At 32.8% G+C, this 22,152-nt stretch overlaps 2 protein-coding genes across 5 annotated transcripts; both read left to right on the top strand.

Moving 5' to 3' along the window:
• The first annotated feature begins 230 nt into the window (after window positions 1–230).
• On the top strand, window positions 231–10,307 carry LOC136988035 (uncharacterized). Its single transcript, XM_067285815.1, has 6 exons — window positions 231–525; window positions 5,019–5,138; window positions 5,208–5,293; window positions 5,528–5,641; window positions 7,803–7,859; window positions 8,662–10,307. The coding sequence occupies exons 2-6, from the start codon at window positions 5,117–5,119 to the stop codon at window positions 8,746–8,748; spliced, it is 366 nt and encodes a 121-aa protein (XP_067141916.1). The 5' UTR covers window positions 231–525; window positions 5,019–5,116; the 3' UTR covers window positions 8,749–10,307.
• A 624-nt stretch (window positions 10,308–10,931) lies between these two features.
• Window positions 10,932–18,298, top strand: LOC136988131 (uncharacterized). Of its 4 annotated transcripts, none has more exons than XM_067285958.1 (7): window positions 10,932–11,144; window positions 14,453–14,656; window positions 14,728–14,812; window positions 16,077–16,162; window positions 16,232–16,345; window positions 17,379–17,426; window positions 18,121–18,298. In XM_067285958.1, the coding sequence occupies exons 2-7, from the start codon at window positions 14,582–14,584 to the stop codon at window positions 18,214–18,216; spliced, it is 504 nt and encodes a 167-aa protein (XP_067142059.1). In that variant the 5' UTR covers window positions 10,932–11,144; window positions 14,453–14,581; the 3' UTR covers window positions 18,217–18,298. The 4 variants fall into 4 exon arrangements, with proteins under 4 accessions (XP_067142059.1, XP_067142060.1, XP_067142058.1 ...); XM_067285959.1 differs by lacking the exon at window positions 10,932–11,144 and adding an exon at window positions 14,038–14,292 and having other exon boundaries at window positions 14,460–14,656; XM_067285957.1 differs by lacking the exon at window positions 10,932–11,144 and adding an exon at window positions 14,038–14,292.
• Window positions 18,299–22,152: the final 3,854 nt, after the last annotated feature.

Below are 22,152 nucleotides of genomic sequence, written 5' to 3'. Positions count from 1 at the left end.
AAAATTCCAGAATTTCGCTTATCGAAACATTAACTTCTCAACCTTTTTAATGAGCATATTTTTGCAATTACTAATTTCCTTTACAAGCTTTAAAAACACGAAAGAAAAAGAAAACAGGAAATATTAACTTTATTGACGCATCTGTAATAAAATAGAGAAATTTCCAGGCGTTAAACAGTCGTTAATTGTTAGAAAATATAGCGAAAAATTAATTTGTAAAGTGTCAAAGTTCACGCTAACCAGCCACCAGCCCAACCCGGCAATTGCCACGTCTTTAAAAATAACTCGACGTGATAAACTCACTACCGAAAGTAAAACTGGGAAGGGGGAGAGCGGCAACGGCGCATAAACCACACCCAACAGAAGCGTAGGATGTCGCAAACCAATGCTAAAATCTATTAGTTAGTTAGCGCGAGACGAACCGCCAGCATCGAAATCCTTCCAACCTCTTACGGTACAGCAAAATGGTTATGATTAGAAAATGCTGCTTCTGTTGGAACACAAAAGAAGGCAGTATCGCCGCTGGTATATATACACTATGGTATGTAAATACAGTTTATTTATTGTTTAAAATGCGTTTTATGTGTCGTTACTAACGCCTGTAATTCTTCCTGTGTGTTACGTGCTTAAGGTGTCTAAATGTAACTCTTACTTAGTGTTTCGGTTATGAGTCTCTTAAGCGTAGATTAAGCGTCGTGTTTTCTGTGTTACGTGTTGAAGTTATGTATTTTTAAAGAGTTAACTAATTTAAACAACAAATTGATGAAGTTTTTTGCTGTTGAAAGCTGAAATTTTTCATGTTTGAAGCGCTAATTGATGCAATTTTTGTGTGTAAAGCGAAAATTCGTGAGATTTTTGATGTTTCGGAGTGCATTTTGGTGTATTTTCAGGTACTATACTAGTAAATTATTCGTATCTCATCCAGAAAAAAAAAGATTTTAAATTAAAAATACTTAAAAAATGACCCTAAAATTTCCCTAAAAATCTTTATTTTCTAGGAAAAATAATTTTATTATACAAATAAAAATAGTGCAACAGAAAATATATGTATTAATAATTTTCATTGATATAAAATGCTGAATTTTTATATAAATTAATATTAAAATTATTACAAAAAATACAGAAATTTGCGTTAAAAATTCGATGAATTTAATATAATTTATACATAGAAAAATAAATAAAATTTAGTTTATTTTTTTTAAATTAATTAAGTAAAACACACAAAATTTTCTGGAAATTCTCCAATTTTTTAGGATTCTAATTTTAGATTTTTGTAATTTATATTTATTTAAACAAATTCCACATTATTTTTTTCTTCTTTTGTTACGACATCTGCGAAGTTCTGTACAGCTGAAATTTACGGTATTTTTATAGCAAAGGCCAACTGTTACAAAATTAGTCATATTTCCAAGTATCAATGTACCGTACACAGAAGCAGAAAATTATATTATATTCATTAAACTATTAAATATATGAATTTAATTTAATTCATTTATTTCTTAATATGACAAATCTGAATTTTAAACCTGTACGAATCACCCCGACTTTCGCGGATTCGCACCCGATTTGAGATGTTAGGTGACGTCTCCGGGTTTTCTTCACGTGCCTAACATCTAAATAGGGACTGAGAGTACTTCCGGGGTACGCTTCCCCCCCTGGCAGATTGTCACGTGTTCGTTTTTCCATCACTCCATCACCACTCGACGTGACCTTTAACCTCGACAATAGGCTCCGTAATCGGCTGCAAAAACATACCACCAACCTTTAGAATTACCTATATAAACAAGTAATTAAATATTTACAAATTACTGTATATGAAACACCATAATTAATATTCAATTCGAGTTAATTTACAACCTTACAAAATCGTAAATTTTACCTTAAACTTGATACAAGTAACCGAATACACCAGCGTAACATAGATTACATAGACACCACGTAGTAGTAATGCGCTTAAAATAAATGTTAGGTCGATGGTGCCAGCCATGTGGCAAACTTGTGATAATGGCACATAGTTGAGATTAACGTGTTACTGGTAACAATAGAGTTACTGATATTAGAGACTTTTTTATAGTTTGGTGGGGATTTTATAATTGAGGATAATATGATTCTGCTAAGAATTAATCGAGGATCATTGGTGGAGAAGTGTTAAATTTGAAGATATTTTCTTGTGGAGGAAGTTGCTGATTATTTTTAGTGTGACAGCAAAAGCAGCCTTCGATATTTACGCTTCATTTGGAGGGAATAAAGTATTTTATCCTCTTCAAGGTCACGCGGTAAAGGAAGAATGTAGACTAGAGATATCTTATAACACGTTTACATAAATATAATAAATTAACTTATAAATTTATTTATAATATAAAATAAACACAAATGTATAAATAATTGTTAACTGTATTTTGTATGAAATGTAACCTAATTACTCGTTGTGTGATAATTGCTTTACAATTGCATACTTCAAAATTATGGCTTTGAAAGTAATAATTTAGTGTGGGAATTTAATTATAATTAAATTTTAACCTTTTAATGCTATCAAGTTACCGTTTAATATTAATTTAACCTTGTTCGATTTAATTGTAAAAGTAGGAGGAAGTAAAACCGTGGCCTTTCGTGTTTACGTAATATCGTGAAGAAAATGTAAATTCTTCTATTTAAAATATGTTTTCGCCAATGAAATATTTTGTTATTTAATAATTGACGTTTTACGTCTTTATTTTAATTCATTTTCTATGAGGATCATCATTTCACTACACGGTGACTTTCACTATGACGTGGCATCTGTAAAAAATCTGTTCGTTTAAGGGTCTTTTTTGAGAATCCTTTGTTAATTTAGGTTCTGTGAAGGGTCTTCTATGAGAATCCTCTGTTAATTTAGGTTCTGTGAAGGGTCTTCTATGAGAATCCTCTGTTAATTTAGGTTCTGTGAAGGGTTTTCTATGAGAATCCTCTGTTAATTAATGTTCTGTGAAGGGTCTTCTATGAAAATCCTCTGTTAATTTAGGTTCTGTGAAGGGTTTTCTATGAGAATCCTCTGTTAATTTAGGTTCTGTGAAGGGTTTTCTATGAGAATCCTCTGTTAATTTACGTTCTGTGTTAAATTACGTTACGATCTTCTATGAGAAGGGTCTTCTATGAAAGATTCAAGTTTCAAATGATTGTTAATTAATTAATGGTCCATAACAGGGGTGGCCAACTTTTGTGTACATAAGATCTATCTTAAAAATGTGTGGCGATCGACTTGTCATAGGCATAGTCTAAGTGGGGCGGGGAGGTGTGAAATACACACTATGTTTCAGTGTATAAAAATAGTGGGTGTTCCATACGAGGGAGTGCACCTCGTACTGGAACACACTGTATATTTACCTACATAAAAAGCAACATAACTGTTTAACCGGCCAAAAAACTCACGTCCAGGGGAATTAAAACAACACGAGTAATTATTAACAATATTTATTAATCGACTCGTTGACCACCCCCGGTTTATAAGGGATCGTCTAAAGGTTGTACAGTATATCAATTAGTAACGGGAATATTCTAAATACAAACAAACACATAAAGAGCAATTTTATATTAAGCAGAGACGATGATGAAAACAAATACGATGATATTTTAAAAATTTTAATCATAAAAAACCATATTTATTTATAAGAGTCCGTGAAAGAGAACAGTTTCGAGTAGACTCAGATACGTGACACTCGTGTAAAACTCTTCTTGAATGAATGTTAACTATTATTATTGATACTTGATACGTAAATTTGATACTTTGTTGATATTTTTTATGCCTTATATAAATATTTTAATGCGCAACAAGTGGTAAATTATTTTAAATTGCTTGCGTTAGTCATAATAAAGAACAAAATATGTTTATCTCCCTATTTTCTTTCTACATCTTCCAAATATTTAGACCACTCCTTTTATCTCCTAGTGATTTTTGTTTTTTTTTCAAAATTTAGAGATGATGATAACATTTCTTCAGTAATGTTGAAGTGAAAGTAACTGTTGAAGATTTAAAATTGTATTTAATTTTTAAAAAGTCTGTTAAATGTCACTTTCCTTTCAGTGCATCTGTTTTGTCAAAAAATATTCATAATTTTACCTCATTTCGACACATTACGAAAGATAGAAATAATGTCGAATTGATGTAAATGCCTACCTACACTGACAAAACAATTGCACCTTTTGTAGACCTCTTTATTTTACTAACTTCCATGATTTTCCACCCAATAATACATCCCATCAGTGAGTGAGCAGATAAAATCACCGAACACTTGGTCGTGGGGAACACTCGAAAACATCCTCCCCGTCGGAACCGAGTGTTCTGATAGGGAGGAAGTTTTCCGGGTTTTCTTGGTGATTCTAACACTTAGAAGTTGTCTGCGAGTGAACTTTATACTACGGACGGCCTCAATACTTACAATTATGAAAACACTTGTGTTCGAACAAACTTTGTATAAAAAAGCAAAGATAAATAACAACTGTTGTGTGGGAAGAATTCCCAGTTGTGCAATCAACAAGTTAAACTGTTAACGTGTGGTCTGTTTTAGTAAAGATGAACAATTCTCCATGACTCTAGCATCTGGCCAGAAGTTAAATTGCCGGAGAGTTTTTCAACCTTCGAGTAAACCCAATTACAGTTTAGTTATGTATTAAATTATTGTGTATTCTAGCCCTGCGCACTATTTGTACTGTACATCCAATCTCAATGAAGAGGAAAACTGTTCGGCGGGTTTAGAAATGCACGTTAACGATGGGTATCGTTGGGTGCAAAATGAGTCGTTTAATGATCGTGGTGGTCATATGATCCTAATCTGTATTATAGCCTGAACTTACTAGAAAATAATCAGTGCAACACCTACACATATGCTATTTTTAAACGATGCTTGTACCTAGAATGAGTATGTATGCATTCCATGAAATCTTAACATACTTTAATCAATTCAAATAATAATTTTTGAAGGGTTAAGCTGAATAAATATTATGTCTTCATTCAAAAAATTAGCAAAATATGTTCTAAAAAGCTGTATTTTTTTAGATTGGCAGAATCATTTCTGTCATCATAACCATCATCTTCCTCGCCAAGCCAAAATTATTAAAAGAGAGGGTTGTGGAATGGGGAATGAAAAAAGATGATATTCCAGGTAAGAAGTTGGAATAATACTTAAAATAATAATTATTTTATTATTTATTTATTTCATTCCTTTTTTCAGTGGTTCGAGGTATCCTCGTAGCAACTCTGGTAGCGGCTCTCATTTTCATAATGTTCTGCGTATTTGTAGTTTATGGTGCCGTCAAGGTAAACGTAGAAAATCTTTTAGAAAAGATGGTCAAATTTGTTAAATATATGAAACAAAACGAATTTGTTTTGCTTCATTTTGAAGGGCTACTTAATTTACTCTATGAATTATTATCAATGTGCCTGTAGTTAGTCTGTTTTCACTCTAATAAAGTCAATTAACTGTATATTTAATTAAAATGAGGATTTACAATAAAAATACAATGCTTTTAATTCGCTTTTATTATTAAATAGGATCGAAGAGGGTTCCTTTTGCCGTGGGTGATCGTAATGAGCATAGAAGTGGCCATTCAAATCATCTCTCTTTTTGCAATTATCGTGGTTGTGGCAACGAGGAAAGAAGCTAAAGTGAGTTTCGGAATCATTTTTAAACCTTCTTCGTCGGCTAATTTAGAAAATGAGAGAAAACTAACAGAAACAATGATGGAAACAAGAGTTCTTCTCATTTTCTATCCGTGAACTGTACATTAATTATAAGGAGTATGAGTTTAACAATAATATATATAATTGTATGCAACATAAAACCCACCTTTTAACAAATGTGCAAACTCATATATCATAAATTCCATGTGTTAACAAATGTGCTGATTCATACACACTCACGTAACGTAAGATTCGTGTTTCAAATTATTGAAATTTTAAAACCAAATTGAGAATTATCATGAAAAAATTTCTATTAAGTTATCATTTCACACAAAATTTTGCTAATTTATTCTATGCAGTATGTAATATACGAAGTGTGAACTATTCAAAACAGCAATAGTTCAGCCAGTGCTGTAACTAGGCAGATGCAACAGGTGCACCCGTACATGGCCCACTTGGAAGGGGGCCCCCCTTCCGAGTGCAAGTCCAAAATGCATGTATTTGTTTTATTATTTTACCAAACCTTGTTAATTAAGGAACCTAAATGCTAATTCTTGCACAGGGCACGGGAATGGCTAGTTACGGCCCCGAGTTCGGCAATTATATGTAAATGTAATTTATTGCAATAGATTTTGGACTGTTACATAATGTAAATATAAAAATATAAAATTGCCCTCCTTTTGGTATTAATGCACTTCAGTGGATTTAGAGCAAAAGGATATCTATCAAAGGCATTAGACCAAAAGGACCCAATAATCCTTTAAGCGATGCTAATTTTAAAAGATAATTTATCCGAAATGTAGTGTCCTGGAATCCTCCTGTGTGTTTGCATTGCATCATGTTTGTGATATTGCAATGAAGTTTAAAATAATTTAGTATAGGTACACCTATTGGAAATTAGCGCCATTAAATCTAAACTGGAGCCAGTTTCTGTGACCTTTTCAGCAGGGCAGACTGGCCTTAAAATTTCTGTGTGGAAAAAATCATTACCGGCCCAGCCATAAATAAAAAAAAAAATGACTTTTTTCTATTTATATTTAAATATATTCAAAATACAATATTGACAAAAATTGCAATAATTTTTTATGTAGCGTTATATTGTTTTGTAATATTTTGTTGGACACCGCAGGTTGCCCATCTACAATCGACGCCATTGTGGGTGAATGGCAAACTAAAAATTAGTTAGCCGAACCTAAAAAGTATATTATTTTTAATTAAATCGTTTGGAATATAGAGAAATTATTATCGAATAACATTTTTACTTATCTAAAATAAAGGAAATGATATAATTGGCCATTAAATCTGTTATGATTACAATCAACGTTTTGGTGGCTGGGTGAAAAACCAATAACTCGAGCTTCCAAAGATTCGTAGGGGTGGTGAATAGTTTCTAGCAACGTAAACAAATGACCAATTTTGTCTGTTTTGATTATTTTTCTCCTAGGATGCTTTGTTTGGGCCGAGGTCGGCCAATGTAGTGTCGGACTACATTGGCCGACTTACATCCCTAGTTTAACTTCGGCTTCTGGTAGGGCCGGGTAAAACGATAAAGGCCTACACATATATCTATATTACACTTAAAAATTGAAATTTATCTCACTTAACTTTTTTCCGTAAATGAATTTTTTTTTAAATAAAACCGGAAAAACGGTATATTATGTACTGTGCATATTTAGAAAAACGGCCCAAATTGTATACGGCCCGTGTGGAATTTTCCACATTTTCCACACGGCCAGTCCATCCCTGCTTTTCAGTCTGTCTAGCTCTTCTTTTGGTCAATTTAACTCATCTTTGATTCCCTACAATGTCTGACGATCGAGATAATCTCTCTCTCTTGAAATTCTTTGCTTGATTACTAGTACAACATGGCAGTTCTAATTCTGGTCAGTCCCCTCCTATAATGAAAGGGCTAACGAGAAGAGGCCCAGCATAGTTCTCTTTTCCCATGACGTCCTTCAATGAGAACATCAGAGGAAAGGATACAAATAGCCTACTTCATCGAACTGCAAGATATTTTGTAGGTGACTGAATGTCTGTTAATAAAATAATTTAAAATTTATATGCAGAAAGTTGAAATTCAATATTATTTTAATTGATAGTATATAAGAAAATTATATTTAATTTATTATATATTTTTTTATCTCAGGACATTGCTAGTGGTGTGATAGTAATACTCAGTCTGATCTTCAGTGTTCTATTTCAAGTAAGAAATTCTAATTTTTATAATGTATATATAAGAAAATTACAAATTAATTTTAATATCAATAATTATGCATATTGTTATTGAAAATTTTAATGTATTATAGTCGCTCGTCAATTCGGATACTTTATTAATTAGCATTAGCATTAATTTCCTGTCACAGCAATGTGTTTCAAATATTCCATCATGTTAGCAAATGTTTTATTAGTTAATACACCTTTGTGTGCTTATCTTAATTTAAAATTTATCTCCTCTACTAGTACTTTATCAATTAACAGGACTTATACTGGATTTATGGATGCAGCAATTAGGTCTTACAGATCAGAAATAATATCGTTTATTTAAATCACCCATGATTTAAATAAGTACTAGTAGACGAGATAAATTTTAAATTAGCAATGTTTCGCTAACACCGTGGGATAATTTGCTGGAGGGCCATAGTGGCTCGGCTTTGACTTACCATTCCTAGCAAACTCGAGATTGAGTTTACACCATGATTTCCTGGATTTTCTATGAGTACCAGTAGCTTTTATACCAAAGTCTACTTGTTAGTGGCTAAATTTTGTAGTAGTGTTCGTAAACACTACTATTTGCACTCTAAAGCTCCATTATGGTAAATTTAGTTTAACTTAAATGCTATATTTTACTTGTTTCTTATTAATACGTGCATAAGACCACTTTAATATTACAAAATGAACTACAGGTAATTATGATATTGATAAAATATAGTAGCATTTATGGTAAAACAAACTTTTCTTTTATTCTACATCAAAAAATGAATTAACAATCGACAATATAATTTCAGATCTACTGCATTATCTGTGTCCATTCTCATTACCAACTTCTGGGTCAAACTTCTTCCAATCCGCCCTCCTACGCTGTCAAAATGTGAAGAAACTGGAAAAAAAGTCTTTTTAAAATTACTTTAATAATTAAAAATTATTATAAATTATTTTAAGGAATATTATAATTGTTTACTCTCTTTCGAAACATTCAAAAAGTACTCTATTGTTTATTCATTTATACCATTTTCGAGATTTCATAATTACTTATTACCGATGTCTATATATTGAAAATTAATCATATTCTATGTTTTTATATTTTATAGAGTGAGTTTTGTGAATTAAAATATTATACTTTGATGTTTAAGAGTAAAAATGTGATACAAGAAAATGTAGAAGAGAAAATCGTACGGGGTCCATCCGTGGGTACTTGTCGAGTTCAATGCCGCATTCTTACTCGGATTAGCATTTGAACCCCATTGCAATGTGTTTAATATGTTTGCCCTAAACTTTTAGTTTGGCACCGTACGTTAAAGAATGACTCTTTGGTTAGAGAAGATTCTATACTTGAAAAATGATGAGTTCCAATTCAATGTATCCAAGTGCTTTTCTTTCGGGATATCTCTGGGATAGAGCATACCCTATCGATTTGAACTCATCAGATAGCTTGGTACATATATCTTCATGGATTCTAATCTGGAAAATATTCAGGTTAATATTCAATTGAGCCTCCATAATGCAAAGATTATTGAAGATGACGTACCGAACACACTTGGCTTTCAATGATACTTCAGTAAGATTTATACACTTTAACAAGCAGTTATATAGCGGCATTTAACTAGATAAGTATCTTCAAAGACATCCTGTAAGAATTCATATTTAAAAGTATTATTTCTTCAAAAAAATGTAGGCTACTTCAAAGTATATTTTGTTGAAATTTGAATCTTGGCCGAATAATTTGGATCGACAATATATAAGAGATATTGCCACCATCATTTTCAATATTGATTAGTATCTAACGCTTTGTTTATAGTAAGCTTTTTTACTATATAAAATTAGTAATCAGTAACGTATAATTATATAATCATGTAAAATTTTTAATTATTTTTATTTTAATATCTGCTTTGAATGTATATCTAACATATATATTATTCTGTTAGCTAGTTATGCTGAAAATTTTATTGTTTTTTTTACACAAATTAATTCTCAATTTTGTATTTGTATATGTTGTAGCCAAAGTCTTATGCCAGTTGAGTTATTATTCACATATTTAATCCAGTGTCAGTTGCTTAAGAACCACATGTTATGCCCTAAATTATAAGTTGTCCTTCCTTTTTTACCAAATGGTAATAAGCCTGAAGCTCGAGCTTCTCGGCATCGGGTCCTGAGCTGTACTTTAGCTTATGTGTAAATCTGGCCCTGCGCTGCTTTGGCATCCATCTGAATGAAGATAAATTGAAAATATTAATGATGATTATGATCAACAAGATACAAAATTTATAATATTTCATAATTCTTTTAGTCCTTCACAATAATCTCACATCATTTACATATTGTATAACAATTAGATTACAAATATTACTATGTAAACTGTACTTTTATGAATATAAATTTATAAACTCTTGTATTAATTTCTATTTTAGTAAATAAAGAAAATTTTAAAATATAATATATACAAGTTTGTATTTATTGTTAACTTTTATATTACGATAGTCACGCGAGTGCCGTAAAATGACCCCCCCCCCAAGATTTTTACATTATTGGACTTAAGACACCTTGAAACGTCGTGAAATGGAAAAAAATTTGGGGGTAATTTCCATATGTATGGATGTTAGTCTGTATATACTGTATGTGTGTGGAACGATTGATATTAGCAAGCCCACTATGGGTTCGACCAGGCCCACAATGGTGCGGCCGGGTGGTGAGGGACGGGGCCCGACATATCCGGACGGACCACCCCGAAAAATTCCCGGGGATTTTTCGACCCTTTCGGATTCGAACCCGGATCCTCCAGAGCGGTAGGCTGCCACCTTAATCGTGTAGTGCTCCGCCACTCTTTGTTCGTTTTTGTATGTGTATATATTGTATATCATTAGACATAACTTCGGGTTACTTTTATTGTATCGGGTTATTATTATCGCGTCTTTTTTGTATCGGGCTTTCCTTTTTGTTTCATCATTCATAGACGACACGTGATTCATTTTCGAACCACCTTTGAGGGACGCGTGCAAAAGGAGCCCTTGGATTGGTTGCCGATGGATCACGTGGGAGATGGCAGCAGAGGACGGTATAAATAGAAGGTCCAGGCGTGGAAGGGCATCTTTTTTCCTGATTTTTTTAAAGGCCGAACTTCGTCCGCCTCAGCTGGACCGGTGTCGAGCACGTGAGTGAGAATCGGAGAGTCCCTGGGAACAAAGGAGAAGAGGAACAAGAATCGAACTCCATCGGAGCCATATGAGAGACTAACGAAGTAAAGTGAATTAATACAGACGTAGGAAGGTCTTAGGTATCGTCTCAAACAATTATTTTTTTTCTCCACGCGGGATTCGGTTAGACGTTATTGTAGTTACGGAGTCACCGCGAGTTCAATGTTCTAAGGAACACTTGTTAGTGGAGGGATTGTGCGAAGACCGTTACGTGTTAGATAAGGACAAGGAGAGTGAAGGTGTGTACGAGTGCTAATTGTAATCTAGACACGTGAGGTTGCAAGGGAATTTGTGTATAAGTTTTTATGTTTCCGTGTTGGTGTTAAATACAAATAAATACGTTTTTCTGTAAGCCGGCTTCTTTTTCTTTTTTTTGTAAACCAGTAGACCTCGGCCTAACCTAAGGGTCTTAACAATCGTTCGGCCATCCGGCCCAAACTCGAAGCGAGCGATCGACATGCGAAGGAAAGCAACATCGTTGCAATAAACAGTAACCAGTGAATAGTTATGGACAGGTGAAGGCGTGAAAAGGATGCAGAATGCTGCTCTATGGAATTCGGGTCTTGAGACTTTCTCCAGCCACCCGAAAATTACCTCTAGATTTCTTGCCATGTTTGTTTAGTAGTATGCGACTTCCCCAGTTGGTGCATCTGAGTATTGAAGCGCAGTGTTGCTGCAAGTAATTTGGCTAAACTTTATCCATATTTTTCCTTCGCTATATGAATGTTTTCTGTCCATTTGCATCAGCAATGTCACCATGTTCTTTTTGAACTGTTAACCGACATTGTTTTTGAACCGTTAACCGACAATATTCAATTGTTGGCATATTTTTTACGCTGAAAATCCAGCTTTCTAAAGATCTTGATCTGGATATAGATATATGCCCTATATCCACAAAAATACTAAGATGGCCGAGTGGATAACACCATTGAACGCTGGTATTTCGATATCCTGACCAACGATCTGCCACGCGAAATTCAATAGCGCGTAATCCTAAGGACAAAAAACGCAACGGTCTGGGGCCCCCCTTCTACAAGCACCCCAAACCAATCTTCTATAAGAAAATATTTTTCCAAAACATTCCTCCAAAAAAAAAAATGTCTGAAGTAAACAGTATACATCAAGCCTCCTAATTCAAATTTGCTGGGCCCCATGAAACTATAACGCGTCACGTATCTAACACCTCAATGAAGACCAGTTAACCATTGAAAGTTCTTTTTTCCCTTCAATGGTAAACTAGTCATTATTTCATTATTTACTAAGCAATCAGTTGACTGGGCCCTATTACGTAGGCAATTCAATGAACCAAGTTGCGTGTGAACCATGACATCGGTTCACTTAGGTATTTGTAGATCAGAAGTGCACTTAACCTCTCTCGAAGCACTTGGCTCGATACCATCATTACAGGAGATGAAAAATGGCGTCCGTATGTGAACATAAGTGCAAAACGTCAAGCAACACGTGACGATCAGGATGGCACCACCTTACACGTGCATTCACACACACACGATTAAATTCTACACGTGGTTACGTTTATCCAGTTTCAGAACGAGAAGAATAGTGAGATGGGGATAAATGAGCTCATACAAGGAAATGATTCATAAAACATAAATCTTAACATTTTTTGAAAAATAAAAATGAAAGTCACTTAATTGTTTCAGGATTTCCTGATTGGCATTTTCGTCCACGATGTCATCATCGTCCCATTGCTGGCTGGGAGAAACGCCCTGTACTGCCCTTAGGACTTAGTCAAAACACTATGCTAAGACAATCGATAATACAAACGATTTGTGACATCACACGCCTTGAGTCATTATATTAATTGATCACTAGTCGTAACAACACGATAACGACGACTAGAGACAGTACAGTTGCTAATACTCTGTCTTCGAAACCTGTTACGGCTTTTCATTTCGTCGACCTTGTGCTTACAATGACGTCATTTCCGTCTACATCTTGTTTACATTGTGATGAAGAAATCGAAGTGACGAAGCGAACAATTCGTTCGATTCTTTCCTTGAATTAATATAAAAGTGTTTAATAAAAGAAAACGATTCTTTATTTTGCTCTTTATTGCCCTGTTTCTTTAAATAGAGAGTCAGTGTTATTTGTTATACTTTGTACTTCTTGATCAATATTTGATTATCACAAATTATATATTTTACAGAGATTATCTTTTGTAATCTTTTTATATTTAATTGTACAACTTATCAAGGTACTTCGCCCAATTCTGAGCACACATCAAATCATTTCACTTCTGAATATATACTAAGCTACTTCGTCTACTTTTCTAGAACACGTAATCCACTACACTACTTCTTTAAATAAATATTAAGCTGTACTACTATAATATTTAAACCAGTCTGTCGGCAACGCTCAATACAATGACACATTTCTTCCTTTCACTAAACGCATTCTTCTGTTGCATCAAACAATAGCATTGCCAGAAATGTAGCTATTGGACCTACGTAATTCCTTAATAATACATAAATATATACAAAATATAATTATTTAAATTAATCTACAATTTTTGTTTCCGTGAGTACAAAAAAAACAGAACCGAAATTACGCAATTTCCGGTCTTGTGTTTCCTTTCACCAAACGTAATTTTAAAAAATTTAAATCTTTTTTTATTCTCTATTTTTAATTTCAATTAATAAATACGGATTTTTATATAAATATAACTATATGTGCATGCACGTATTACGTGGAATGTACGCAGTAAATGTGTAATGTGTGGATGTGTGCGGATTAACTGTTGATATGTATTTGTGTATATACGACTACGTATACCTATTTATATTGTACATAGTGTTTGTACATCTATGTGCGTATGTGTATATGTATCAGCTTTATCTACGTACAATACGAGTTACACCTGCATATTGTATATGTACTGTACGTACTGTACCTACTATGATTTGCGCAATTGTTCTTTCATTCTGCACTACTCTTGTACATTTTACAAAGTTAAAAACATGATTCAGACATGATTTAACACAATTATTTTTGTTTACATTCTTACAAATAACAATTTAAATCGTTCGATGGTACTTAACACGAGATTTAGTGTCATAAATACAAAGTCAATTAATTGTTATTTCTTAAACCAACACGCAGTGCCGTATACAACTACATCACTTCCTGTTATGAGTCATACCCAGCTGACGTTCGCGTGCATTTTTGTAAGGATTTACATTGTGAACATACTTCATTTATGTGTGCAAGGTGAGTTTAAGTGTTATACTTACTTAAAAACATAATTTAATGGGTTATAAGTCCAAATGTATAAACATAATACGTCACTTAATAGATTTATTTTTCATTAATTAAATTGGTGAGGTTCTGTATAATTATATTAAAGTTAATTGACTGTTTCTAAATATAGGTACTAGACAAAATTTTCATTCAACACTGACGTCGAAGGGGTGAAGATAGTAAGATTTTCTACGTCATGCAAGAATTGTGACGTATGTAACTTAATAAATATACAATTAGGAGTGAAATAAGTCGCAAGATGAACAACTCGGAACGTTTCTGCTGTTTCGAAAGCACTAAAGATGCTTCTGTTGTGGCTGGTGTATATACTCTGGTAAATATTTTTGAAGATTTTACTGAATAAAATAGATAAATTTATAATTAACTTTCCTGTAAATTTTACAGTTTACCTCTCTACTAAGTTTTATATACCTTGCAACTACTTATGCTCCTTATACGTCTTATGAACATCCTGATGTAATCCTGAGAAGTAAGTAAATTATTATACTTAGAAGTGTTTAATTTCTATTGTTTACAACCGAATTAAAATTAATGGCACTAATAATTAAGGTTGGCAGTTGAGGTGCTACCCCTTGCGTGAGAGATTGTTTGGCATAAGAGTTCTACAACTGTTTCGCAGGCCTTGAATGATACACGTGCTAAATTGTGGAACTCCGCCAGTTTGTATGAAGAATTTAGCTTAACACACCAAGCTTAGATACATGCTAAAGTGCATAGTCAAAGTATAAAGCTGACGTATCCATCAGTTTATATTGACTCAAATTGCTTCATGTGCCCAGTTAAGACATCCTCAGAATATCCACCCTCATGGACTTACCCACGCCCACAATACCCTCCGATAAGCGTGTGGGTCACGTGGATTCTAGTGGCTTGTTTCTAAGAAAATGCATCACTTCTTATCCCCCTTTTAGAGAAAATATGCACCTCGACTTTCCAAGTTTACTAATAATATAAGAGGCCCGTCTTCCTCCATTACGATTGTAACTGTAGATCCATAGGCCTATGTATATTTTTAATACTTTCAAGCATTTTATTAAAACTTGCAAATACAATATCTCTAGTTTTAAAGCGCAAATTAATAAAATTTACGTATAACTCCAGTACTTAAAAGCACTGGTGTTGGAAGTAAGAAAATTTTGTACTGTTATAGCACGGTACTTAAATACAGTAGAGGGTACACTGTGTAAGAACTGCTTCAGTACTTACACAGTATTTATTATTTACTACCTATTGCATGTTACTTGTTGTTAGATACACTTGCAAACACTACACAGATAGTACCGGAAGACCTATTGTTATTAAGGAAAAAAGTAACAGTAAAACAACAGTAAGGCACTTAGTTTTTACTGTTACAGTACTTAGTTTACTATTGTTTTACTGTATTTACTGTTGTTATAAACAGAAGTTTATACAGTTACTTGTTTCCTTACAACAATAGGTCTACTTTCAGTATTACCTTAATGTGTTTTTAAGTGTTTCTAATAACAAGTAATGTGTCAGTTAAGAGCAATTACTGTAACAGTATTCACACTGTATATACTGTATTGTACTGTCAGTACTACTAAATTATTGTAATTGTACTCCTTTTGGTAGTATCTTACTTCCAACTCCAGTACGGTGTTTACAGTGTTTGCAAGTGTTTCTAAGGGTAAATAATTCTTAGAAATAAGTAAATAATTAAAATTTTTCCAATTTTCCTGACACATTTTTTTTTTTTTTTTTTTTACTTTCAGGTAACATAAGTTACGAAATTTTATTCTTATTAGTAGAACTGACAGCATTCATCTTCAGTTTGATCATGTTGCATGCGTTAAATAAGGTAAGAAATTTACTTATGTATTTAATTACTTTGTAGTTCAATTAATTAATTAATTTAATTATTTAAAAGGATAATCAAATATTAATGCTACCTTGGATTATTTGGATGATATTAGAAACTAGTTTAAAAATATTTTTGATGGTTATCCTGTTGCATACGTCACTACCTGGTAGGATAGAACTGGTAAGTGTGTATATTAAATTATACTGAGAAATATATAAATATTTATTATGTAAATTGCACATATTTATTCTTGCATACTTTTACATACTTTAATATTTTATATCAAGTATTTAAATATAAGAAAGGTGTTTTTAGAACTAGTTTTTACTGTGTTTGTAACAGTACTGGAAACATGTAAACACTACAATTACACTGTTAAGCATTGTTACAATAGTGTATAGCATGTATGCTAATACTGTATAGTACACTATTAAACACTATAGTGCAATATTGGAGTGTTTAATAGCGTACTGTACAGAACTATGTACAATACAGTACAGTGTTGTAGCAATGTCTAATAGAGTACAGTGCAATGTTAGTAATAGTGCTGACACATTCACAATCATTTTTAGACGTATTTGAGTATTTTCAAATACTTATTATCTGAATCTAGAGTACAAAAATTGAAAAAAAAAATTAAAATACGTCATGTAAGTTAATTTTTTAGAATCTTACCTATGCAAAATCCTATCCTTAAAACTATTTACACCAAACTATATAATTATTTTTATGTTAATATTAGAAGGAAGTGTGAAAAAGATCAAGAACATGACACAATTTTCAACAGAAATCGAGTTTATCAGGATTAACACTCCCACGGAAGCGGAAATGCTGATCCTGTACATAGTTTACATGCGCTAGTTCATAGATTTGTTTACGATAAAAGTTAATTAGTTTATGATACTGCACCACTCTAGTCACGTGATAGAAATAGAGCTGTAAAAAATATTTAAAATTTTCTATTGTAAATGCTATACTTTACCTTAAAATGCATGAAAAACTGATTTAATTTATCAGTGCGGTAATGCATCCCTCCGGAATATACGTGAAAAATTGCTCTTAGTGAGGAATTAACCCTTCACTGTGAAGCTTATTGCTTTGTCTTATCTTAAGGATAAGGTAAAGCAATAAGCTCTATAACATGGTCTGGAGAGAAATTATCCAAGCTATAGAGTGTATTCTTATGGCCTGACAATAAAAATTTATTTTACAGGGTGTTTCTATAACGCTGGGAGGTCTTTCTTTTTTACTTGGATTCCATGTAAGTAGTACTGTTAAGATGTAAACATTTAGTATATTAATAAGATGAAGTTTATAATCTATTGCGAATGATTGATTAAAAAATAACGTAAAAAGTGCTCCAAATAAAATTTTTTGGCTGTTATTATAAGAAAAGTTAGGAGCCTTCGTGGACTCCATTCAGTCGCTTCAACGATTGGTCGAAAGCGAGAAATTAATTTAAAATGTAGATGACGTTGTAACTATTTGAATCGCTCTCCTCCAATCGTAGCACGAGTTAAATTTTTAAAGTAAGATTCTAGCCAATAGACGTTATTAATTTACGTTAAATATAAAGGGTCTTAGTTTCTCTCATAGTAACGCCACTAAAAAAGTCATAGAGTTATCTTAAATAAAATAAAACCCCGTTTTTACGACTGTACGAAATTCTAACGCTCTGTATTAGTAAAGTTGCATTTCCAAGAACGTTTCTGGACAATTAGTTCGTAAAAGCGGTGGCCTATATTTATCAAACCTGTAAACAATGACAACTGACGGGAACTTAAAAAATGGCCGTTGTTAGGAGGTTATGGTGTATGCACTTCAGAAACAAACGTTACCGAAAAGGTGGCCGTTATTGGGGGTTCGAATGTATTTTTTAAGCAAATTTTTCATTTATTTAACTCGAAAATTATGTTAAATAATTAATAAATTATTTTTAAATCTTTTATTTACAGATAATTAGTATCAGCATCGTAATTCTTCATTACAGGAGGCTGAATAAAAAATTAAAAGCGAAACAACTGGAAACTTCCATATACACAATAGCCTGACCTCGTTGTTTATGTCAAAAATCTGTATATAAATGTATATAATTTTTTTTTTTTGAATAAATTATATTTTATAACTTTTTAACTGTAGAAAAGTTTTGAAAATGCATAAAATATGGTAATATTTTAAGTTAATGGCAATAGTTTGAAGAATTTTCAGTATTTTACATGAATTATTGCTTAAAATATGGAAAGAAATGCCAAATATAGTAACTTTACTACAGTGAATGTCGATTATTTTAATAATAAATTCATGAAAAAGTTTCGTGGTAAAACCAAAATGTCGGAAGAAAGGGAATTATTTAGTCATATGAAGAAAATTACTTTTAAAACGCCGGAAAAATGGACCATTATCAAAGATACTAATAAACACGAACATAAAAAAGTACCACCACTCAAAAATATTTTAAAATTCCATACGAACAAAATTTATTTGAAAGAATCAAATCTATATCATACAGCTACGGTATAACCTTAGCACCAAAAAAATTTCCTTGTTTGAATTACAAGATAAACCTACATAATAATAATAATACATGGGACCAAAAAAACGTAATTTACAAACTCAGTTGCAACTGCCCTATTCCCAAATCTTATATAGATGAAACTGGTAGAAATCTGAAGACCCGGTTTAAGGAACACATATCCGCGATTAAATATACAAGTAATAATTGTAACTCGGCTGTTGCTGTTCATTGTGACAACAAAGATTGCCAAATCATAAAGGAAACTGTAAAAATTGTCAAAAAAGAATTACATAGGCAAAAAAAGAAGATGGTATGAACATCTTGGGATACTTAAAAACAAAGACAGTGTGATGAATAATAATATCGGTCAAAAGCTGCATGAAACTTGGCACCCATACTTGACCAAGAGAAGCCGAGAAGGGGGTGGCGGTAGTGGTTAAATAATGTGTTAAAATCCGGCAGGTTCTCGTTAACTCTGTGCGTCGTTTCCAATCGGTACCCAGCAGGGTGCTCGTACAACTCCCGCATTTCTCATAATCCATGTAAGTTTCCTAATGATCTTTTACAATTTTGTAACATTACAACAAATTTATGCTAACTTATATACATTATGCGGTTAAATTTACCTATGGTAGTCAAAATGGCGGCTCGTCTCTGATTCCAGCAAACAGAAGAAAGGAAACAGTGGGGACGCACGTTTTAACCTAACCTAACCTAACCTATTTTAATAATTTGGTTAGAATAGGTTAGGTTAGGTTAGAACGTGCGTCCCCACTGTTTCCTTTCTTCTGTTTGCTGGAATCAGAGACGAGCCGCCATTTTGACTACCATAGGTAAATTTAACTCATTATGCTAACTTGTATGTAATTTTCCCTATATAGTTGTAACAGAAGAGTTGAAAAAGGACATAATTGTCCGAAATGCATACTCAAAGAAATAAAAAGTTTTTCTAAAGCTTGTCCTCCTTTTTATTATCGATGGTATAATAAGTCTAGCGAAAAAGAAAAGTCACTTCAGCGCTCGTATAATCGAACGCAAGACTAGACAAGAAGCGTATGGCATAAAAAAATTTAAAATTGTGCATGGCGCCCCCTGTTGCAAGATTATATTTGAAAACTTTTTTATGTTATTAATTATTATAAAATGGAAAAAGCTTCATTTTGAGTGTAGTCGAATTTTATTTTTTTTAAATACGTAAATGATAATAACCAGTGGTGATATTCGGCGGGTTCGCACAGGTTCGGCGGAACCCGTTGTTAAAATTTTCAGTTTCCCAAACCTTGTTAAACACACGGAACATTTCTCAGTGGATTTGTTTTTTTTTTTTAAATATATTAAAATATGCGTATTATATTCTGTAATACTACTAAACTAGGGCCTTATACCCCGTTTGCACCGAGCATTTCAATCTAGATTGTGAGCAAGGTCAGGGAGTATGTCTTGGTGCGATCTCTCTCGACCGTTTCAATCGAGGTTTAATCGCGATCGATTCAAGAGTGTTCTTGAAAGTAGATCCAGTCATAAGAGAGATCCCAGAATGCCACGCGCGCGAGACAATACAAGATGGCTGTGGAACACGTGTCGGGCTATGGACAGCGAAAGAAAAAGTATAATGTATCTCGAGAGATGATGACATGTGCCTATTTCTAGAAGCGCCATATTGCGTTAAAGAATTTCTCTGCCTTTAAAAAAAAAAAAGGTCGACAGCTCTAAAATACTATTGTAACCTGGCCTTCTCCCATGGCTCGTTACGTTCTAAATACGCCACTGACTGTTAGATATATGGTTGCAAGAAAAGGTATTGTATTTATTTCTAGCCAAAAACTTCCATTTCGTTTGTCGGTGATTGTCAGGGAAAAATTTTATGCTAGCGAACCCCTTGTTAAATATTTTGAATATCACCACTGATAATAACGAGTAAAATCGTTAAGTCCCACCCCACTCGAGATACGACACTTGACTCCCTCTATCTCCCCACTCCCTTGACGTTTAATCACTAAAATTTAACAGCATCGATGCCCCTAATATGCAAAACTCCCCACAAAATTTCAGAAATTTTCGACAAAAGACACAGGAGTTATTAAGATTGAAATTAGGTAACAAAATCGTGCCGTCTCCCACACACATTACTCCAGAAATATGGAAAAACCGCCATTTTTTTTTAAATCTTCATACCTTGTTACTATCAATAGATTTTTCAGTGATGGCTTTTTTTATACGTAGAGCCCCATTTTTTACCTGATGGCAACTTCTTGAACTAATTCTTATACATTTTCTTCTCCCAGTTTCTTAAATACAATACTGCACAAAATTCGATTAACAGAGTTAAACGTATACACAATTAATTAATTAATTGTGTATACGTTTAACTCAACGTATACACAATTAATTAATTAATTGTGTATACGTTGTTAATGCAACGTATACACAACTAACGGTTGTACTCACGCTTTTTCGCGCACTGTACTGTACATGCACACTAATTAACATTAGTATGCTATATCCATACACAACTAAACTGAACTTGTGTTTTATTGAAGAGCAACATTAAATTATTATTAATTTTTTTATTAAAAAAAATATGATAAGTTAGTATCTTTACAAAGAAAAATTGCTTAACAATTTTTGAGATAACGAGAAAATAACAATAATGTTGTGTCGTTTTATTTGTAGTAACGGTTTCCATCAAGTGATCGTTAAACAGGTGTAAAGACCTTGAATTAATGATTATTATTAATCGTCTGTTTAATATCAGAAAAATCTTTCGGGTTCGATCTATTTATATGTCTTTTTCTATTCAATTAACCTACACGTGTAAATGATTAATATATAAACTGTAATCGTTTTGACAGAATAATGTAGGCCTACACTTTCTCGTAAAAAAGTGTAACAATAACGAATTGGCCTAACAGTGTGCATTACTCTGTTTGTAGTATATCCACAAAGGACTGTACTACGTTCTGTGTTTTACGAACAATATTTACGATACTGTGTATCAATAAAGACTGAAGAGTCCTGGTCACAGTTCCTCAGCCTCTGTTTTATAAAGAAATATCTCAGCCTGTAGTGTAATGTAAATACAATGAAAACACTTGATGTGTATCCGTTGTAGATACTTTAGATACAATTCTTTGCACACACACACAACTGTAAAATCAGCCGTAAACATTACAAAAAACTTCGGTTACGAATACACTGCATTATAATTATTAGTTGTGTATATGTTGCAGTTGTAAAACACATCAAATGTTTTTCAACTGGATACAAGATTCCTCTTTAATGTTTATAAAATATAATAAACAAATAGAGCATTATCACACACACTTATATATAGTAACATATTTAGGTTAAACTGTTCGTACACATCTACATTTTAAACACTAGAATTTAAATTATTTAAGGATTTAAACAGTGATAATTTTTTACATTGTTTTGTGTTTAATAGACACTATGTAATCTTGTTTTTTAAAGT

This window comes from Centruroides vittatus, unplaced genomic scaffold (assembly GCF_030686945.1).
Source record: "Centruroides vittatus isolate TY-2023 unplaced genomic scaffold, ASM3068694v2 scaffold_3046, whole genome shotgun sequence".
Taxonomy (NCBI): domain Eukaryota; kingdom Metazoa; phylum Arthropoda; class Arachnida; order Scorpiones; family Buthidae; genus Centruroides; species Centruroides vittatus.
The sequence above is the reverse complement of the archived record's forward strand: the minus strand, read 5'-3'. Positions and strand labels throughout refer to the sequence as shown.